General features: G+C 43.1%; 1 protein-coding gene across 1 annotated transcript in view; it reads right to left on the bottom strand.

The window, feature by feature from the left end:
- The window catches only part of LOC124721087, a 213,365-nt gene that overhangs the window by 39,922 nt on the left and 151,211 nt on the right, over positions 1-22,232 (bottom strand). Inside the window, exon 3 of the mRNA XM_047245932.1 lies at positions 3,957-4,065. Coding sequence (XP_047101888.1) covers positions 3,957-4,065 — 109 coding nt within the window. The remainder of the gene's footprint in view (positions 1-3,956; positions 4,066-22,232) is intronic.

Genomic DNA, 22,232 nt, shown 5'->3' with positions numbered 1-22,232 from the left:
GGGGACCCTGTACATTCTAATTGTCAGCTGATATTTCATCGAAACCTAATATTCCCGGAGATGGACCAGCGAAAATGGTCACGTTTCTTGGCCACCAAGGTCAGCAGAAGTTGTTATTGTAGATTCTCTGTTTGTGGGGATGATTGCAAGGGTACGGTGATAAATTTTACAAAGAAAAAGTAAACATAAGAAATGATTTGGTCGTACGTCCTATGAACAATAGCGTCCTCATAAAATAATGTCAAGATCACCTCAGAAAGGCTAACGTAGTGTTTTTGAGAGAATTCGACAGTGTGTTGAAGACGGAGGTGAAATTTATGAAAATCGAGTTTGAACTTATTCCTTGCCTTTGCTTATCACCATCTGTAGTACTGGTTTGGACTGATTTCTAACAGATGCATCTCTGTAACCGACGGAAATTGATCACATTGAATATGCAATATTTTATTCGAAATACTCAGTATTATCACCTCTTAAAATATTTACTACCAGCTGCCAAACCCAGCATTGCCCAGGTATTCATTTCACCAATTTTCTATTAGAAACGAAAACAAAAAATGAACTATATCGAAAACCCAGAATGAGATTTTCACTCTGCAGCGGAGTGTGCGCTGATATGAAACTTCCTGGCAGATTTAAACTGTGTGCCCGACCGAGACTCGAACTCGGGACCTTTGCCTTTCACGGGCAAGTGCTCTACCATCTTTCTGGAAACATCCCCCAGGCTAAGCCATGTCTCCGCAGTATCCTTTCTTTCAGGAGTGCTAGTTCTGCAAGGTTCGCAGGAGAGCTTCTGTAAAGTTTGGAAGGTAGGAGACGAGATACTGGCAGAAGTAAAGCTGTGAGTACCGGGCGTGAGTCGTGCTTCGGTAGCTCAGATGGTAGAGCACTTGCCCGCGAAAGGCAAAGGTCCCGAGTTCGAGTCTCGGTCGGGCACATAGTTTTAATCTGCCAGGAAGTTTTATATCAAAAATTTTTCATTTCCATGTATTCTTGAAAGCATCTTCGAAATAATGAAACAGTCGTACAAAGAAATACGCACAATGTACGTACAAATGTACAAGTACGGTATCAACATTAAGAAACAATGCCCCCGGGCAGTTTTTGTACGCTAGGAGCAACTGCTTTACGTGTCTACAACGCAATTCTGTAAACATTTCTATACTGTAACACCTTTCATAACTCCATAGACGGTTTTCCTAGCCGGCCGCGGTGGTCTAGTGGTTCTAGGCGCGCAGTCCGGAACCGCGGGACTGCTACGGTCGCAGGTTCGAATCCTGCCTCGGGCATGGATGTGTGTGATGTTCTTAGGTTAGTTAGGTTTAACTAGTTCTAAGTTCTAGGGGACTGATGACCACAGCAGTTAAGTCCCATAGTGCTCAGAGCCATTTTTGAACGGTTTTCCTATTAGATTTTAGCCGTTTGCGCTTCGCAACTGAAAGCTGCCCAATGTTAGTGTTTCCTTCAGTTGACTCGACTGTAGAGATTCCTTTTTAGAGAAGAATAGATGTATTAAAACTTCGTGCATGATGCGACATTTTTTCACGTATCTCAGTGTTGGTGACATCATATCTATTGAACTATGTGTCGTACAATGATGTATTTGCGCAAGAACATTCATGGGCATATGGGGATACTGTCTTCGAAATACGTTGCGAATAGAGTTAGTAGCAAGGATGTAATAAGTTTCGTCATGCACAATGCGGCAGTTTTTCACGCATATCAGTGTCTACCTCGCTATATCTCCTGACCTATGTGTGCTATCATGATATAATTTTGTAGGTGCATTTAGCGGTAGATGTGAATGTTGCATGCAAAATTTATTGCGAATAGAGTTAGTAGCTGAGAGATAATAAATGTAAAAGTCAGGTATGACCCGGCAGTTTTTCATCCATCTCTTTGTTTATGACGTATCTCCTGAAATACGTCTGCCTTCTTGTGTGGGTGGTAACGTGCTCGCCTCCCACGCAAGCGGGCCCGGGTTCGATTCCCGGTAGGGTTGGAGATTTTTCCGCTCGTGGACAGAGTGTTGTGTTGTCCTCATCATCATTTCATCCTCATCAGCAGCACGCAAGTCGACCAATGTGGCATGGAATGAAATAAGACTTGCACTTGGCGGCCGAAATTCCCCGTATAGGGGCTTCCCGGCCAACGATGCCATACACTGATATCCATTTTCCTGAAATATGACAGGTAGGTGGCTCTTCCCTCCACAGCGACTGTTGCCTTACAGTAAGGAATCTGTATACTGAGTTTGGTTGAAATCAGCCCAGTTGTTTATGAGGACATGTCGAACGTATGTAAATACACAAAACACGCATAAATACTTATCAACGTCCATTTTTATAATATGTATGGATGCCTCTTGGAACGTATTGTATGCATAGTCCGTTTAAAGTTACTTGATAGTTGACGTCTGTGTGTTAACGGTGCTGTCACCGGCTGCTGGCTGCCGCTCTGTTATAGGCAACGCACAAACACGGCAAGTCACTTCACAACTGCTCTTAATGTGTAACGCGGAGCAATATTGGAAGTGGCGCCGCAAGGTATGTCGGAAAAGCGAAATGCTCTGTGGACAGCTGATTGTAAGTGACCAATGACTGATCTGCGGCAGGATAATGAAAATGGCGGGGCAAAGAATTAGAAATAAAGAAATTCTCTTTAAGCCAATTAATTGAATAAAAGTGATAATCTCTTTCGATTAGGTTTGGAAATAAAAAAAAATTCGCGACATTTAGTGAGATTCGAATCTACGATCTTTAACACGGAAATTTAATACGCTAACCATTGCGCTAAATTACAGTACCGGGACGAGTTGTTATATTTGTCACAGTCTTCATCCAGTCTCAATGGCGAATTGCAGCCTTCAAAAACTCAGTTTCATGCAATTTCGTGTGAAGCCTGTCATAAAAGAGTCGATCTCTGTGATTATAACTGCAAATGTGACTCTGAATTGTGTCCCATGCAGAAGTATCCAGTAGTGTTTACTAATCATGTGTATGAAACGTGTGTATTTCGTTTGCAACGGTATGTGAGTGCATTGTTTGTGGTAATGAAATACGAAATAAAAGTGCCAGACCCCTAATTCTGGATCCAAGCACTTCAAGAAAGAACGCCAGACAAGGAATTCGGAGTGAACTGACCAGTTGTTGTAACAGTTTGGCAACGGCGAACGGTTCGGGCGTGACGATGAGCGCTCTGATTGGAGGAAACCAGCACCAACGCGTGAAGTGTCAACAATCAATTAATTTTAATCAGAATATAGTTGTACTCGTCTTTTCAGTATCTTTAGGATTCCGTTAGAATAACTACGCCGTTCAATTTAAAATAATTATTACTACAATGTCTCAGCTGATACAAGAATTTCCGTATGTATTTCCATATGTAAAAAATTACGTGCCTCTTAACGTACTACTGTTTGCCGACTGCTTATTTCGATATGTTCAGCTGGCCACGAAATAATAGGGGTATTTGGCCTTACGCGACTGACGTTGTGTAACGCGTGCGATTAACAGAGTACTGTAACCGTTTACAGGCTCTGAGCACTATGGGACTCAACTGCTGAGGTCATTAGTCCCCTAGAACTTAGATCTAGTTAAACCTAACTAACCTAAGGACATCACAAACATCCATGCCCGAGGCAGGATTCGAACCTGCGACCGTAGCGGTCTTGCGGTTCCAGACTGCAGCGCCTTTAACCGCACGGCCACTTCGGCCGGCTAACCGTTTACAGAAAGAAGGGAATTCGAGAGCATTTATTTGCCTTCTGAACAATGGGGTATTCCAAGACCAGTTCGTGGACATCGATTACAAGGGAAGTGTGTGGCTGCTCCAGAGTTACGGCTTCCTCGTAGAGTGGAGCTACGACTTCAACGAAAAGCGAGTGAATAATGTCACAGAGCGCGACAGATCGAGCGTAAGCGTGCAGGCTGTAGCAGCAGCATGGCGATACTCACAGCTGGAAGTCCGACGGCAGCGTGGTGACGCAGTGGGCCGCCGTGATGACGTAGCGACTGCTGATGAGCGCGCCGCCGCACCGGTACAGCGTCCGGCTGCGCCCCTTCACTGCAACGCAAACACCGAGCACGTCATCACTTTCTACCGGCCGCCGGCCAGACCGGCGGGTCACGTTCCCACACGTGCTTCATCATTATAACAATAGTCAAAGTAAAGAACATAAATTAATATGGTGTACCCATAAAAGAATGCCCCACTTTCAATGGTGTACTAAAGCAGTTAAATTTAGGCTGTTTACAACAAATCTTACATCATACTCTCTTTCAAATTCTGAAGGTGGCAGGGGTAAAATACAGCGAGCGAAAGGCTATTTACAATTTGTACAGAAACCAGATGGCAGTTATAAGATTCGAGGGGCATGAAAGGGAAGCAGTGGTTGGGAAGGGAGTGAGACAGGGTTGTAGCGTCTCCCCGATGTTATTCAATCTGTATATTGAGCAAGCAGTAAAGGAAACAAAAGAAAAATTCGGAGTAGGAATTAAAATCCATGGAGAAGAAATAAAACTTTGAGGTTCGCCGATGACAGTGTAATTCTGTCAAAGACAGCAAAGGACCTGGAAGAGCAGCTGAACGAAATGGACAGTGTCCTGAAAGGAGAATATAAGATGAACATCAGCAAAATCAAAACGAGGATAACGGAATGTAGTTGAATTAAATCGGGTGATGCTGAGGGTATTAGATAAGGAAATGACACGCTTAAAGTACTAAATGAGTTTTGCTACTTGGGGAGAAAAATAACTGATGATGGTCGAAGTAGAGAGGATATAAAATGTAGACTGGCAATTGCAAGGAAATCGTTTCTGAAGGAGAGAAATTTGTTAACATCGAGTATAGATTTAAGTGCCAGGAAGTCGTTTCTGAAAGTATTTGTATGGAGTGTAGCCATGTATGAAAGTGAAACGTGGACGATAAATCGTTTAGACAAAGAGAGAATAGAAGTTTTCAAAATGTGGTGCTACAGAAGAATGCTGAAGATTAGATGGGTAGGTCAAATAACTAATGAGGAGGTATTGACTAGAATTGGGGAGAAGAGAAATTTGTGGCACAACTTGACCAGAAGAAGGGATCGGTTGGTAGGACATATTCTGAGGCATCAAGGGATCACCAATTTAGTTTTGGAGGGCAGCGCGGAGGGTAAAAGTCGTAGAGGGAGACCAAGAGATGAATACACTAAACAGATTCAGAAGGGTGTAGGCTGCAGTAGGTACTGGGAGATGAAGAAGCTTGCACAGGATAGAGTAGCACGGAGAGCTGCATCAAACCAGTCTCTGGATTAAAGACCACAACAAACTGAGGGTAAACTAACTAGTTTTTCTTACACATGTTCTATATGTGGGCCTCTGAATACATCCAACGTAAAATCCAATTCTACCCACTCATTGGTTAATAACTCTACTTCTATACGTACATACGTACTCCGCAAGCCACCATACGGTGCTTGGCGGAGGATACCTGCTACCACTACTAGCCATTTCCTCACTCTTATTACATGCAGGAGTCACCTGCGCTATTTTTCTGTCACTTGGGACTTTACTTTAGGCGACAAATTCGCGACAAATGCAAGGTAAGTAAGGAGCCATTGCTGTAGGGTACTCTCTGTAAAACTGAATTGTGTTTCCATCAAGACCTGGAGACTTGCATGCTTTCAACTCTTTCACTCGTTTCTCTCCGCCAGGGATGGTTATTACTATGCCCTCCACACGGAGATCTGTAATGGAAGCAATAGCATCTTCAAATCTGCGTGTGAACTCAGGTAAATCATTATGTAGTGGCGGAACGCAGACACAATTCTTTATAAAGCCCCAAAGGAAATAAACCGCATGCCGAATGATCTGGTGAACGTGGACGTCAGCGGGAAAAGAGTTTTTGAGCATTACAACCAAGCCAACGGTCAGAGACTTCAAAGTTCAATCACATTCATGCAAACAGATTCCAGTGGGGAAGGACTACATCTTGTTAACAAATAAATATTCGGATTCACTTTTAACTGGGGAAAGAACCGTTCTGGCAATGTATCCAGATAAGCCACCTTTGTTACTGTAGCTTCAGCGAAGAGAAATAGTCTGTACATTTGAAGTTGGGACACAACGCAGAAAACGTTTAATTTTGGGGAATCTCTTTGATATTGTACAGATTCGTGATGATATTCTGACCCCCAGAAATGAACATTGTGGGTATTAACCTATCCACCTATAAGAAAAGTCACCTTATCGCTGGACACACATGATCAACAAGGTCATCTTCCCTCTACAACACTTCATTTGCAAAGTTACAACGTGCACAATAACCATTTGGCTCTAAAGCATGTACCAACTGTGCGTGTAAACTCTTTCTTAAAACGGTCCACACTATCGTGTTTGGCACTCAAGTTGAGGATGTGCTTTCCGAGCAGAGTTCTTAGGACTAAGAGGGTAAGATGTTCTGATACAGTCAACGTGCTCTTTAGACACTTTTGGTGCTCCCTTTACACCCACATCGGCTCGTTTCGAACTGACTTTACCATTGGCGGATGTTTTTCCACTTGGGGGATCACAATTAAATTTTAAACGTAACGCATGTTGAACGGAAATTACAGATTCGCTCTTAACAAACTGCAGAAAACAGAAAACGCTTTATACTCTGGAGCCGCCACGCTGCGTATGTGGCACCGTCAGCGGGAAAACTAAAAAGCAGTACTCGCGCAAGCGTCAAACTAAAACTGTTTTGAGTTACTCAATAATTGTGACCGTGAACCAACACTCCGCAGCGCTTACAATTGATACTGTTAAAATTTGTAACTGAGACATTCTTCTGAGGACATTCTGTGTAATAATAATTTGTTTGCTTTCGTGCTCAGTACATGGCCTTACTACATCATCCAAGAATTTGCAGTTCAGACAAATACAGCAGATGAAAAGCAATGTTCTTTTCCTTTCTTTCTTGGCTTACTCAGATTCGTGTGTTTTGTCGGTACTTCCTCTGAACTCACGAAACTTGTAGGACTTGCTGTCGGCAGTAGGTAGGATCATCCTGTGAGTGGGATCCTTTCCCTGAATGGGCTGTTCGCTACAGGCGCTTCGGAGGCAAGCCCCATCCACGTCGGGAAAGCATCCTGTTTCAAATATAGCTTGTAATTTTGTAGAATTCACTGCCGTTTTGGAAATGGAAATTTGTCGTAAGTTCTATGGGACCAAACTGCTGAGGTTCTTGGTCCCTAGTCTTACACACTACTTAATCCAACTCAAACTAACTTACGCTAAGTACAACACACACACACACACACACACACACACACACACACACACCTATGCCCGAGGGAGGATTCGAACATCCGACGGGGGGAGCCGCGCAAACCGTGGCAAGGTGCCCAAGACCGCACGGCTACCCCGAGCGGTCTCCCTGCCGTTTTCGAAGCCCTTAGTTTTCACGCTACATTCTCGGAACTTCAAGTAAGAAACTTGGAAAACAATAGATGTAAAAATAGAAACACTTCGCTAAGCACTTGAATCCGCACCTTACTGTCGGCTCATGTAGCCTTCAAAAATACTCTTTCGGTGTTAAATATGAGTAATGAAAAGAATAAATATAAATATGCTGCAAATGAAACAGGCGTAATGGAATACACAGTCCATCCCGAAAGTTCCGAGACTGGTTTTATTCCTGGCGTATAAGCGACGTCAGCGCATAAATGCAGTAGCAGCTTGAATTAACAATTGTAAACAATATATCTTCATTTGACCAACCAATTTCAGCAGGCTGTGTTACGCAGTGGACGTCCGGCCATAGTGTGACAATATCGGCTCATAGATAAAGTATTCAAGTATCAAGTATTCAAGATATCCTCCAGGATGTTTCAACGAAGAGAAAATTGTGTGTAAAGTTTGTCCCGCAGATCATGAGTCCCGAACTAAAAAAAACGACGCGTGGACTTCCATCGCTATTTGATTGAAATGCGAAACACGAGCAATTCTTTTCTGAAAAAAAATCATCAACGGTGGTGAGACTTGATGCAACAACGCGAACCTACCACAAATCGATAAGTGCAGAAATTCGTTTCAAGGTTCAACACTTTGATGACATAACCGACATGCAAGCGAATATGACGCGCCAATTGAATAACATTCCAATGAAGGGCTTTTCTGGCAGTTTCACACTGTTGTATGAGCATTCTGTGCGTTGCACTCAAGTGGGGAGAACCTATGTAGAACACCTGGAACATTAAAATCACCATCTTAGTATTTATCTATTTTTTTTTTTTTTTTTTTTTTTTTTGCTAAACGAAACTTTTTGGATCGACGGGGCGATGCGCATAAGGAGACTGACAGTGGCAAAGCAGACATCGAACGCTGTAGAAGCCAGATGGTCCTGATAGGAAAAGTAAATAAACCTTTGTAGAAAAAGAAAAGCATCTGACTGAGCAAGATGCCGCAGTGGTAAACGCCTCGAACTCACATTCGCGGAGATGACGGTTCAGATCCACGTCTGGTCATGTACATTTTAGTTTTCTGTAGTTTCTCTACATCGTTCTACGCAAATTCCGAGATGGTTCGAATGAGAGGCAACAGGCGATTTCCTTCTCCTTTCTTGAGACATTCCGGGTTTGTTCTCCGACTTTAATGACCTCGACGTCGACAGGACGTCAAACTCTAATCTCCCTTGCTTACCATCAAGAGCTCAAATGACACAGATTCACAAAGAAGACAAAGTTGAAAGGTGGACGGGATGTAAATATCGACTGTATAAAGAAAAGAAACTGAAAGACAATCTCATGAAATTGGAAGATGTGGATGAAGGTGAGATTCGTGATCCGTTACTGCGAAAGGAATTTGACAAAAGACTGAAAGGCCTAAGTCGAAAGAAGGTTGTTGGAGTAGACGATAATCCTTCATTATTAGTAAAATCATCAGGAGAGTCAACTATGATCAAACGATTTCACTTGGCATGCGATATATTTGAGACAGGCGAATTACTCTCGGGCTACATTAAGACTCTAATAATTCCAATACCAAAGAAGGAAGATGCTAAGAGGTGAGAGTACTACCGAACAGTAAGTTTAATAATTCATGATTGTAAAATACTAATACTAATTATCTAGAAGAGAATAGAGCAACTGGTAAAAAACGGCCTAGGCGAAGAGTTGTTTGAGTTTTGGAGAAACTGAAGATTATGCGAAACAGTACTGACCGTACGCCTTACTGTAATATATATATCGAAGAAAGAGAAACCCACATTACAGTAGTTGTAGAATTGGAGAAATCGCAGCAGTTATAATAATGTAAAGACTTTAAAGGGAAGCAGTTGTCGAGAAGTGAGTGAGTCATGGTTGTAGATTATTTCTCATCCTATACACAGACAAAGTATATATAAGATTAAAAGCTTTCAGATTTGCAGATGGTATTGTAATTCTATCAGAGCCTGCAAAGGACTTGGCGATCAATTCAGAGGGATACATGGGAAAGAAGTTACAAGACGAACATCAATAAAAATGAAACGTGGGTAATAAAACGTAATCAAATTAAATGAGATGCTGCAGAAGGAATTAAATTAGGATAGCATACACTAAACGTAGTGACGAGTTTTGCTATTTGGGCAGCAGAATAACTGATGGCGTCAGAAGTAAATAGGATACTGAGAGCAGTCTGGCAATGAAAAGGAAGCCTTCCTGAAAAAGACAAGTACTTTAATATCGAATATAAGTTTGAATACTAGGAAGATATTTGTCTGCTGTGTAACCTTACAAAAAAGCTGTAATAAAGATATTTTGATGGCATTATGTCGGTACTAATAAGGAGGGCTTTTCTTATGGGATGGAGGAGGTGAGTCTACTGTAACGCCATGAAATAAGATCTGCCTTCTTGTAGAAAATATTCTGACAATGAGATCATTTTCATCCGCTGTATCAACAGACCTGTGGCCATCTTTATTCCTAGCTCTAAGGCGTGTCTCTAGTACCCTAGTGAAATCACTTATAAGTATTTTCCAGCCTGTCCCAAAATGTCCTAAAATGAATGCCGGGATGGTTCCTATGAAAAGAACACTACCGATTTCCTTCATCAACTATCGAACTTATGCACCGTCCCAAATGACCTCGACGTTGACGGGATGGTAAATCCTGACATTCCTTCTTCTTGTTTCAGTTTAGCCATCTACCTTTGGCACTCTTATTTTATGATGGTTTTTAATAAGTTCTAGCCTACTGTCCTAGTATACTGGACTACAGGCTATACGATAGCCTTAAGCCTGACATCTATTACTTCTGAAAGACGAAGAAAAGTTGTACGTTAAGTTCAGTGTATTGTGTCAGAACAGGTTTAGAGAAAAGCAAGTATTACAAATAACTTAACTATAAACTTCTATGAAGAAGATACTGTGAACGCGGAGAAAAATAAACTACATTCTAAATTTCCTGTTTTGCCGGAAGATGTACGTTAATATCAAAGGTTGGATAGATCTTCCAGAAGTAATACGAAGAGAGAATAATAATAGAAAAAATTATATATACTAATTATAATAGAATCAAGATAAAAATTTATTTCGAGTAACTCGCATTAGATGGAGTAAATGTAATTTATTCTTAGAAATCAAATGACTTCTTTGTAACAACGTTGTTTTGTTTGTAGGAACTCACTGTAATCGTTGAGAGCTGTGGTGATTTGTTTGTGCTTCTTTCAAGAATGTACGAACCATCGGACTACGTAATGCTGCAGAGAGAGAATCCTACAGTCTTTGTTGTAAATGGTGAGTAATGCCCACCCATCACAATATTAATTGTTGTACGGTATCTTACTTTTAGTACAAATGTTATACGCAGTATAAAAGAGCGATAAACGGTTTGGTTTATAGTATATCAGAAAAACAAAGGTATTTGTCCCAAGCGGAGCTGTCGTCTGACTGTTGGGTACAACTGAATGTTTTGTACAAGCCAGCAAATTCGATCGAAGATGTTGGCAGCATAGTAACTTTGACGTCACAGTTCACTGGAAAACGCAAAAGATATCATTAAGGCAAACAAGTATTATATAGCTATCTGAGGACAGTAGGAAGTTGGAGTCACAGTCGTTGGAGTTGTCGAGCGAGTGGCAACCCTCAAAAAAGAAAAAAAAAAAAAATAACTGAGACGAAAAAAAGTGACAAACTCAAAGCTTAAAGACTGCATTCGACGCTTGAGAAATAATGTAATACACGTTTTCAAAATCTCTTTGTAGCTATACAACAGAAGACAGTGACCGGAACAGTGAAACGGCGATAAAGTAATTTTGTGTTATTTTAGTCGCAAATACTGAGATGTATATGATAGTTATGTCCGCCCATTGTCGAGTTTCTAAATGTGCAGGAAAAGTGTGATATCCACATTGACCTCTCGATGGCAGCATAGGTTAAAGACAGCTATATTTATGGAATAATTAGTTTGAAACACTGCTCTGTAATTGAACCAATAGTTTTCTAAATTATCCTCTCCATTTCTTATGTAGATAATTAGATGTATGTAAAGTTTTCTGATTGATGAGAACTATTGCGAAGACGTGCTAACTGCAATCTTGCAGAGATGGAAATCCCGTAGTGCTCTGCTTACAAGACTTACGTAACGAGAAGAAGCGCATTTCGAGGAAGACCTATCGCTCTATCGCAAACCGTAGAGCTCACGTACTTCGATCGGGGTCTAGTGAAGCAGGGGATACAACCCGTCGGCTTTGACCAATGACGTCATACATTAGTCATAGTAATGCCTTCACTTCGAGGCATAGATAATAAAACAGTTCTGTGCTCCGGATAAGCGCTATCATTGTACATTAAAATAATTATTCGTAATGATATTGAGGTAATTTGGAGTATTAGTTTGTTATTGTAGAACAATATTAGTGTCTTATTTTCATTATAGGAATTGTGGGTATGTAATTTTCGTTACTGTCTGTCTACACGAGCTTCGGTTATTCCTCGATATTTCCGTGTGGTAAGTTCACTTTTCCATTTGCTTCTTTCACTGTATTTCACTATTTTGACGTATTTCACTGTTTTATTCCACCAATATGTGTATTTTCGTGTTGTGAAGTACGTAATAGAAATTTCTCAGCTGTCGATCTTCTTTCGTTTCCCAGCACTAGTATCAGTGACACATTTTCGAATGTGTACTTGCTATATTACAGGCGAAACCCCCGACACAACTAAAATTTGTATCCCGTCCTTCACTTCACTTTTACACTGACGACACAACTAAAATTTGTATCCCGTCCTTCACTTCGCCTTTACACTGACACTATATATGTCAATTGGCGAGCAAGATAACAAATGTAACGAATGGGATACTATTAGCGTCCAAGGCAACAAGAAAGCTGTACCCCATAATGAAGGACGGGATACAAATTGTAAATGTGTCGTCTTCTTGTCTCCGTGTAGTTCAATTGAGGTACAGGTTGCAAATGTAACGTACGTCTATTTCCACCTTTTCGTTTCCAGTGTACATATATAGAGGTCAACGGAAGTCTGGTATACATATATTACATACGTAGGTCCTTCTGTCATCAGTAGTAACAAAAGACTGTTAAAAATAGCTGAGACGAAATAAACAACACATCTACAATTTGTAACCCGTTTTCCACTTAGGGTTTGATACATCGTTCAAGTGAAGAACAGGACAGTAATGCTATTGAAAACGAAGAAATCGACGTAGGCTCAACTTGTATCCCGTACTGCACTTAAGCAATACAGTTCGAAAGAGTTTCGAGATACAACTGACACACATGTAACGTGATGTATTCTTTGCTAGTAATATATTTCATTCATTTCTTTCCATTGTATTTTGTGGAGAAATACTAAGATACAAACACGCGATATCGTTAACGTGAAAACACTACCGGCCCTTATACAGGGTGTTACAAAAAGGTACGGCCAAACTTTCAGGAAACATTCCTCACACACAAATAAAGAAAAGATGTTATGTGGACATGTGTCCGGAAACGCTTAATTTCCCTGTTAGAGCTCATTTTAGTTTGTTCTTCCACCTACGCTCAATGGAGCACGTTATCATGATTTCATACGGGATACTCTACCTGTGCTGCTAGAACATGTGCCTTTACAAGTACGACACAACAAGTGGTTCATGCACAATGGAGCTCCTGCACATTTCAGTTGAAGTGTTCGTACGCTTCTCAACAACAGATTCGGTGACCGATGGACTGGTAAAGGCGGACCAATTCCATGGCCTCCACGCTCTCCTGACCTCAACCCTCTTGACTTTCATTTATGGGGGCATTTGAAAGCTCTTGTCTACGCAACCCCGGTACCAAATGTAGAGACTCTTCGTGCTCGTATTGTGGACGGCTGTGATACAATACGCCATTCTCCAGGGCTGCATCAGCGCATCAGGGATTCCATGCGACGGAGGGTGGATGCATGTATCCTCGCTAACAGAGGACATTTTGAACATTTCCTGTAACAAAGCGTTTGAAGTCACGCTGGTACGTTCTGGCTCAAATGGCTCAAATGGCTCTGAGCACTATGGGACTTAACATCTATGGTCATCACTCCCCTAGAACTTAGAACTACTTAAACCTAACCAACCTAAGGACATCACACAACACCCAGCCATCACGAGGCAGAGAAAAAGCCGGGAATCGAACCCGGGAACCCGGGCGCAGGAAGCGAGAACGCTACCGCACGACCACGAGCTGTGGGCGGTACGTTCTGTTGCTGTGTGTTTCCATTCCATGATTAATGTGATTTGAAGAGAAGTAATAAAATGAGCTCTAACATGGCAAGTAAGCGTTTCCGGACACATGTCCACATAACATATTTTCTTTCTTTGTGTGTGAGGAATGTTTCCTGAAAGTTTGGCCGTACCTTTTTGTAACACCCTTTATATGTGAAGTACAGTTTTTCTCTCTTGCATTCCTTTGTTTCCGAACATTCTTCTCAGCTCTTTCCTCTTTGTAATACATGCTCTCTGGCCAATTCTGACGTCATTGGTCAAAGCCGACGGGTTGTATCCCCTGCTAAACTAGACCCTTCGATCGTTACAGTACATGCTTAACACAATCACAGCATTGAAAGCCCGTACTTTATCGTCGACACCACTCAAGAACAGATACGTAACCAGCTAACAACATATACGTGTACAGATTAGAAAGCACAAATGAACACATGCGTTACCAGCTAACAACTTATACGTGTACAAATTAGAAAGCGCAAATTGCCCGTTATCGCGACTTATAAGTTTTGAAGTTTTGTTGTTCGTCTGTTGCGATCATCTTTCACTCAGTTAATGACGAATATAATGAGTTGACTTAAGTCGTAAATTTTTTGCCAGAACAACAGCGCTGTTTTATTCGCAGATTCGCAGTTTCATATCTGGAAAGCAAAGGCAAATCATTCTTTCTAAGATGTAGCACATGAGAAAGGGGAAATAATGAGGCTTCTGCGGATCTTCTTTGAAGTAAATCAAACTTTTCTACGTGTGGAAGGTACCATATTTCTATGTACGTTGGTGCATTGTGTAATTATGGTTAAATTTCAAAAACAGGAAACAGGTTTCCCTTCAGTGTTAATAAACAAAACAAAAATGAGACTGACTGTTGTTCCGTAAAAACAGTGTTAACAGAGAACAACTTTGAGACTTACTGTTGTGACGTAAAAAGGAAATATCACTGGACCCTTTTCTGGACCCAGTGTTTTGTGATTTTTCAGTTTGTTTCCACTAGGCGTAACAGATGACTCAAAATTTTAATGTTTGCCAGTGTTTCATGCGTCATTGCGAAAAATGAGGAAGGGAAAGTAAATGATATGGAAAATGCGTGAGTAATGTCAAACCGTGATATACAGAGAACAGATCAATATCCACATCCATACTCCTTATGCAGCAGAGGGAGTAACACTATCTAATCCTATCTTATCCCCCTTCCCTGGTCCATTCGGGAATGGCGTGTGGCAAGAATGATTGTCCGTTAACCTCCCGATTACTTCTAAGTTTTCAGATATCCCCGTTGTCGTCATTTTGCGAGACGTATGTGGGAGGAAGCAGTACGTTGCCCTACTTGCGCGAAACCTACTCTCGGAACTTCAGTAGTAAACATCTTCGTGATAGATGACGTGTCTCTTGTAGATACTGCCACTGGGGTTTGTTGAGCGTCTACGTAACGCTCTCGTGCCGACTAAACGATCAGGTGACGACACGCGCTGTTCATCGTTGGATTTTGTCTAGCCGTTCTATTAATCCAACGTGGTAAGAGTTCCGGACTGATGAGCAATACTCAAGAATCAGTCCAGTAAGTGGTTTGTAAACCACTTCTTTCAGATTTTCCCAAGAATCTCATCCTGGCATTTGCTTTTCCGATTACTTATTACTAGCTGCGCCCCGCAGTGTTACCTGTAGTTAAACAATTAATTATAAAGAAATGTTAATTTTGAAATTCACTATCCATGCGTAGGTGTTGGGGCGCGAGCCACTTGCGACCTAGAAAACCGCGCGACATCGGAAAAAAATATCAAATTTTGAGACGATGGGAGAAGCTGACAGAATACATGTCGCTTACAGTTCACACGTTTAATTAAGGAATAAATGTTTACGCCAAAGAACAGCGAATTACAAAATGTGATAAGGAAGTAAATAATTTCACGACCGTTCGCGACATGCCTAGCACGGAAAAGAACATAATTGTCTTGGTGTGGCCGGCTGCTGTGGCCGAGCGGTTCTAGGAGCTTCAGTCTGGAACCGCGCTGCTGCTACGGTCGCAGGTTCGAATCCCGCCTCGGCCATGGACGTGTGTGTGATGTCCTTAGGTTAGTTTGGTTTAAGTAGTTCTTAGACTTGGGGACTGATGACCTCAGATGTTAAGTCCCATAGTGCTTAGAGCCATTTGGCTTGGTGTATATGGATAGTAGAATTCACTGTAAACAACGTCCCAAGACTCCTTGTTCTCTGCGTGGATGTAGAGATTTCTGGCTCTCTGTACATGTGAGCAGCCAGCCTAGAGCAGACCGTGCGAAGAACATGGTGTGCCCAGATGAATACCTGCCACTTTCAACGTTTGTCCTTGACTCATATTTATAGTGAACGAGGAGGACACTTTCAAAGGAAACTGCAAGCGTTTGAACTGGAAAAGCAAACTTACTGGGATGAAGAAATTCGTGGTGTCGTTACCTTCTCTCCTTTGGCTCTGCTGGTGACGAAAGAGGCCTGCACGATGTGCCTTCTCAGCTTCGAGTTTAGTAACCTAGCGCCATTGCACAACCGCGGTGCATCATGATTCTGCTTTAGTATGACAGCTCGAAATTGTTGGACGGCATCCCCTACAGCTCTAATAAGTTTAGAAACTTTACAGGATATGTAATGTAGTTATACATCCCATTCACGGAATGAGAGGTATCACTTCACTAAATGCGTATGTCACAGAAAAGATGTTTGTGGCTGAAAGTAGTCGATAAGTGGTGAGTACCCCACTGATGGGAGGTGTTTTAAATCGTAGGTGTTGATACCAGAGCTAACAATCCAACAGCTGTACGGAAGTGGGTAGCAGTCAGATGAGCCTACCTGCTAAGGTGGAGAAAGGAGTTCCATGGACCGGGCAGTGCGGAAGAGAGCTCCATGGAATCTAAGAACGTGAATGTCAAATATAATAAATGTATTGTAATTGTTAATCATCAAGTTGAATATCAGATTTGTAATGAACGTAGTACAGAGAGGCATTACACGAGTTGGTAGCTGACTTCATTTATCACGTTTTGAGTTGTAATTTTGAAGATAATATAAGAAGGTGAATTGCATCTTACTTCTTGTTTATGTGGTGGGGTGAATGGGAACGAGAAGTTAATTTTCAGCAGCTTTATCTGGAGGAGGGGAGGTCTGAGGTCTGAGCCAACTTGGAGGAAGAAGGCACACAGATTTAGGGCACAAGGTAGCTGGACACTGATTAATAATACCTAACGGCAACCGAATGTTCAATAAGCAACACTCACTGTATGTAAAAGGAATGTTCAGGTGGCAACTTATTTAAGTGTTTGGTGCATGAGATGAAGTACAACAAACCACGACGCAGCCCAAGCCAACCTGGAACACTTCAGTGGAAGCCTTGTCTCATGTCATCACTGTATCGAATGAGCTGCGGGTGGTCACCTCACCAGCTACTTCATAAATATTTTTTTTAATGGTGTCTCCTACCGATTCATTGTTGGGCGTCAATCTCTCTGCGCTTGACTTAATGTATTCATTTAATAGTTAACTTTCATCACGTTACCCATCCTACGGGAACAATAGTCACGTGGACCATCCCACAGGAGCAGTTTTAGGTTTTCGGAGTAAACGGTAGCATATTTGTTAATTCAGGGTATAGGCTACCTCCACCGCAAAGTTCATCCAAATCTGTCCAGCCACTTCAGCGTGAATTACTAACAAACGTACTGACGTGACGAAGAAAGAAAATAAGCTATTTCTAGCGCAATTTTTGTAACAATGTAGATGAGCACTAGAGGATTGGGTAATTTCCAAGAATGATTGCCTATCAATTCGCTGGGTCCAAACGATACATCTCGAACGAGCGATCCAAAATCGATCATGCGGCTATGGTGGCGAGCGTTATGAGTATGTTTACGGTGATCACTACAGTCTACACAGTCCCTCCTTTCCTCGTCCGGTGGTACTCAATATTTGCGACAAAAAGTCAAATAATTTTCTACGCTGGCTAAGCATGGAATTAGATTTTTCCATGTTCGAGAATCCGCCGAAGAAACGTCAAGAACACCAGACATCCCACTCACTACCGACATAAATCGTCTGGGTTTCCCTTGCAACTCACAAATAATTCGCTTAGGTATGTAATTTAGAGCAACTGAGGGAACGACAGAAAACATATAAAAATGATGATCACAAATAATTGATCATAACGCCCGCCACCAGAGCCGCATGATCGATTTAGAATCGCTCGTTCGATATGTATCGTTTGGAGCGCGACTTCGATAGGCAATCATTCCTGGAAATTACCGAGGATTGCTTCGCCTATTTATGTGCAATGTGTCGTATTTATTTACGTTCAGAGTCAACTGCCAGTCCGTGTACCAAGCATCAATCGTCTGCGGGTCTTCCTGCAGTACCCTACAGTCTTCCGGCGTTGCTCCGTTTTTATAGAAAGCCGTACCATCTGCGAACAGCCTCTAGGAGTTTCCGACGTCATCCTCTTAGATCAGTGGTAGTCAGCCTACCGCTCACTAGTTGGCGTTCCAGCTTTCATTGTGATCTCGTAAAAACATTTTCATTGGGTTTTCATAAAATTGTGACATATGTTAATATATGCTTTAATTTGCCGTGATCCTGCTGTATAAATTTTATAAAGTAAAATGCTTCCCAACTTTATAAATCACTAACACTGTGGGAGCGATGGGCGGTTGGAAAATGTTACTGTTAATAGAGAAACAAAAGCGGCAGGTCGGTAAAAAAGTTGACTCCCTGCTCTAGATGATGTATATATATACACTCCTGGAAATGGAAAAAAGAACACATTGACACCGGTGTGTCAGACCCACCATACTTGCTCCGGACACTGCGAGAGGGCTGTACAAGCAATGATCACACGCACGGCACAGCGGACACACCAGGAACCGCGGTGTTGGCCGTCGAATGGCGCTAGCTGCGCAGCATTTGTGCACCGCCGCCGTCAGTGTTAGCCAGTTTGCCGTGGCATACGGAGCTCCATCGCAGTCTTCAACACTGGTAGCATGCCGCGACAGCGTGGACGTGAACCGTATGTGCAGTTGATGGACTTTGAGCGAGGGCGTATAGTGGGCATGCGGGAGGCCGGGTGGACGTACCGCCGAATTGCTCAACACGTGGGGCGTGAGGTCTCCACAGTACATCGATGTTGTCGCCAGTGGTCGGCGGAAGGTGCACGTGCCCGTCGACCTGGGACCGGACCGCAGCGACGCACGGATGCACGCCAAGACCGTAGGATCCTACGCAGTGCCGTAGGGGACCGCACCGCCACTTCCCAGCAAATTAGGGACACTGTTGCTCCTGGGGTATCGGCGAGGACCATTCGCAACCGTCTCCATGAAGCTGGGCTACGGTCCCGCACACCGTTAGGCCGTCTTCCGCTCACGCCCCAACATCGTGCAGCCCGCCTCCAGTGGTGTCGCGACAGGCGTGAATGGAGGGACGAATGGAGACGTGTCGTCTTCAGCGATGAGAGTCGCTTCTGCCTTGGTGCCAATGATGGTCGTATGCGTGTTTGGCGCCGTGCAGGTGAGCGCCACAATCAGGACTGCATACGACCGAGGCACACAGGGCCAACACCCGGCATCATGGTGTGGGGAGCGATCTCCTACACTGGCCGTACACCACTGGTGATCGTCGAGGGGGCACTGAATAGTGCACGGTACATCCATACCGTCATCGAACCCATCGTTCTACCATTCCTAGACCGGCAAGGGAACTTGCTGTTCCAACAGGACAATGCACGTCCGCATGTATCCCGTGCCACCCAACGTGCTCTAGAAGGTGTAAGTCAACTAACCTGGCCAGCAAGATCTCCGGATCTGTCCCCCATTGAGCATGTTTGGGACTGGATGAAGCGTCGTCTCACGCGGTCTGCACGTCCAGCACGAACGCTGGTCCAACTGAGGCGCCAGGTGGAAATGGCATGGCAAGCCGTTCCACAGGACTACATCCAGCATCTCTACGATCGTCTCCATGGGAGAATAGCAGCCTGCATTGCTGCGAAAGGTGGATATACACTGTACTAGTGCCGACATTGTGCATGCTCTGTTGCCTGTGTCTATGTGCCTGTGGTTCTGTCAGTGTGATCATGTGATGTATCTGACCCCAGGAATGTGTCAATAAAGTTTCCCCTTCCTGGGACAATGAATTCACGGTGTTCTTATTTCAATTTCCAGGAGTGTATATTAAATAGTAACGGTACTAACACATTTCCTTGAGGACTTTTTGAAATTACATTTAAAGATGTAGATTTAGTACTGTTAAGAGCAATGTGTTGAGTTCTGTCTGCAAGGAAGTTCCGAACCCGCTCAAAAATCTGAGACGATTCTCGGCAAGCTCGTATTATCATTAAATTATGTATAAGGTTACAATATCTGCCGCAAATTTCGATCAAACAGATATTTCGTTACCACATCATCGGTCATTTTTAATTCTTAAGATTGGAAATAGATTGCAGAGTCCGTTGCAACCTGTGGCTGTACAGGTACGAGAAGCTCATAGTGGCTCGCTTTCACGCTTTCCTTTTTTATATATTTTGTGACTAAAGCTCTTCTGGCGTGTTAATTATTTTATATGTGACATGTAACAACCGCCTTTGTCTGTTATTGTTAGTCAGTACTTACACTTTTTATATAAAAACGTCTTTTCCCATAAATTTGTAACTATATTATAGGCCATTTTAATTGTTTTAATTCTGATGAAGGCACCTTAGAAGTGTTGAAACGTGGTCAATAAGACCGAAATAATTGTGACCCAGGGCTCATTTATTTCAATTTTAATTTGAAACGGTCACTGAACCAAGCAACCATGTTTAAAACTTTGATATCCTCTCATGAATTTCAAATGGTGGCTATCTAAGAGACACTGCACGGTATTTGCTCTGTTGACCGCTGTCATTTTAATCTCAGTTTTTCGTCAAAAGTTTTTGAAGACGTTGAGAGTACGAACGGCTGTCTGCAAACACCCGCGCAGCCGCCGTTGTACTTGCTTGCCGCAGCGCTGTGCAGGGATGAGTTGACGCTGCAACCATACGGCAACACAATTTAGAGATGAACTGATACTAAACTGGTTATATTTTTCAATATTTTTGGAGAAATACACGAAAACTGATGGTTGCTGACGATGCTAACCAGAGATTGTGATGTCCCATGTGATAATGTCCCATCCAAACTAACGCAGAAGATCCACGATTTGACGGGAGATGGGAGAGCGAGCATTGTCGTGGAGAACACTTATGCCCTTCCTCAGTACTCCTCTTCTTTAGTTTTGGATCGCCCGTCTGAAATTTTTTTAATGCCTGTCGATACCTGTTGGTTTCTATTGTTGTCCTAGGATTCATGAAGTCGACCAACAATATCCCCTTTGAAACTTCCTGGCAGATTAAAACCGTGTGCCGGACCGAGACTCAAACTCGGGACCTTTGCCTTTCGCGGGCAAGTGCTCTACCAACTGAGCTACCCAAGCACGACTCACGCCCCGTCCTCACAGCTATACTTCTGCCAGTACCTCGTCTCCTACCTTACAAACTTTACAGAAGCTCTCCTGCGAACCTTGCAGAACTAGCACTCCTGAAAGAAAGGATATTGCAGAAACATGGCTTAGCCACAGCCTGGGGTATATTTCCAGAATGAGGATTCTGGATTCTCAATATCCCCTTTCTTTCCCAAACACAGTTGCCACAACTTCATGGGCAGACTGTGTTCTTTTGAATTTGCGCGGGTTGGGTGAACCGGAATAGCTCCACTCACGTGATTCTTGTTTTGTCTCAGGTGTGAAGTGCAGGCCCAGCTTGCATCACACGTGACTACTGAATCCAGTTCTTTTCATCAGCACAGCGTTTAAGAAATTGGCGGAAAGTTTCAAAGCATTGCCGTTTGTGGTCTTCTGTCAGCATTTTTGGGACCAATTTAGCGCACGTCTAACGAAATTTCAACACTTCAGTGAAATTCCGGCGAATGGTGCTTCGAGAAACCTCGGCAACAACACTGCAGAGCTCATCGAGAGTGATCTTCCGTTCTTGGAGCACCATTGGTCTCTGCGGCAACTGGCAGTTTCCCGCTTCTTTCCTCGTGATCAATTTCAGTAAGGCCACTTGCTGCCGGCCGTGGTGGCCGAGCGGTTCTAGGCGCTTCAGTCTGGAACCGCACGACCGCTACGGTCGCAGGTTCGAATCCTGCTTCGGGCATGGATGTGTGTGATGTCCTTAGGTTAGTTAGATTTAAGTAATTCTACGTTCTAGGGGACTGATGACCTCAGATGTTGAGTCCTATAGCGCTCAGAGCCATTTGAACCATTTTGAGCTATCTGCAAATTCTATACACCACTTGCGGGCGCTTTTGACGTCTTACACAACTCTCCATACACTTCCGTCATCTGTCGATGGATGTCGATTAGCCGGCCGGTGTGACCGAGCGGTTCTAGGCGCTTCAACCTGGAACCGCGCGACCGCTACGGTCGCAGGTTCGAATCCCGCCTCGGGCATGGATGTGTATGATGTCCTTATGCTAGTTAGGTTTAAGTAGTTCTAAGTTCTAGGCGA

The sequence above is a fragment of the Schistocerca piceifrons genome, chromosome 1, assembly GCF_021461385.2.
Source record: "Schistocerca piceifrons isolate TAMUIC-IGC-003096 chromosome 1, iqSchPice1.1, whole genome shotgun sequence".
Classification (NCBI taxonomy): Eukaryota; Metazoa; Arthropoda; class Insecta; order Orthoptera; family Acrididae; genus Schistocerca; species Schistocerca piceifrons.
Note: the sequence above shows the minus strand (reverse complement) of the source record. Positions and strands in the feature narration are given on the sequence as shown.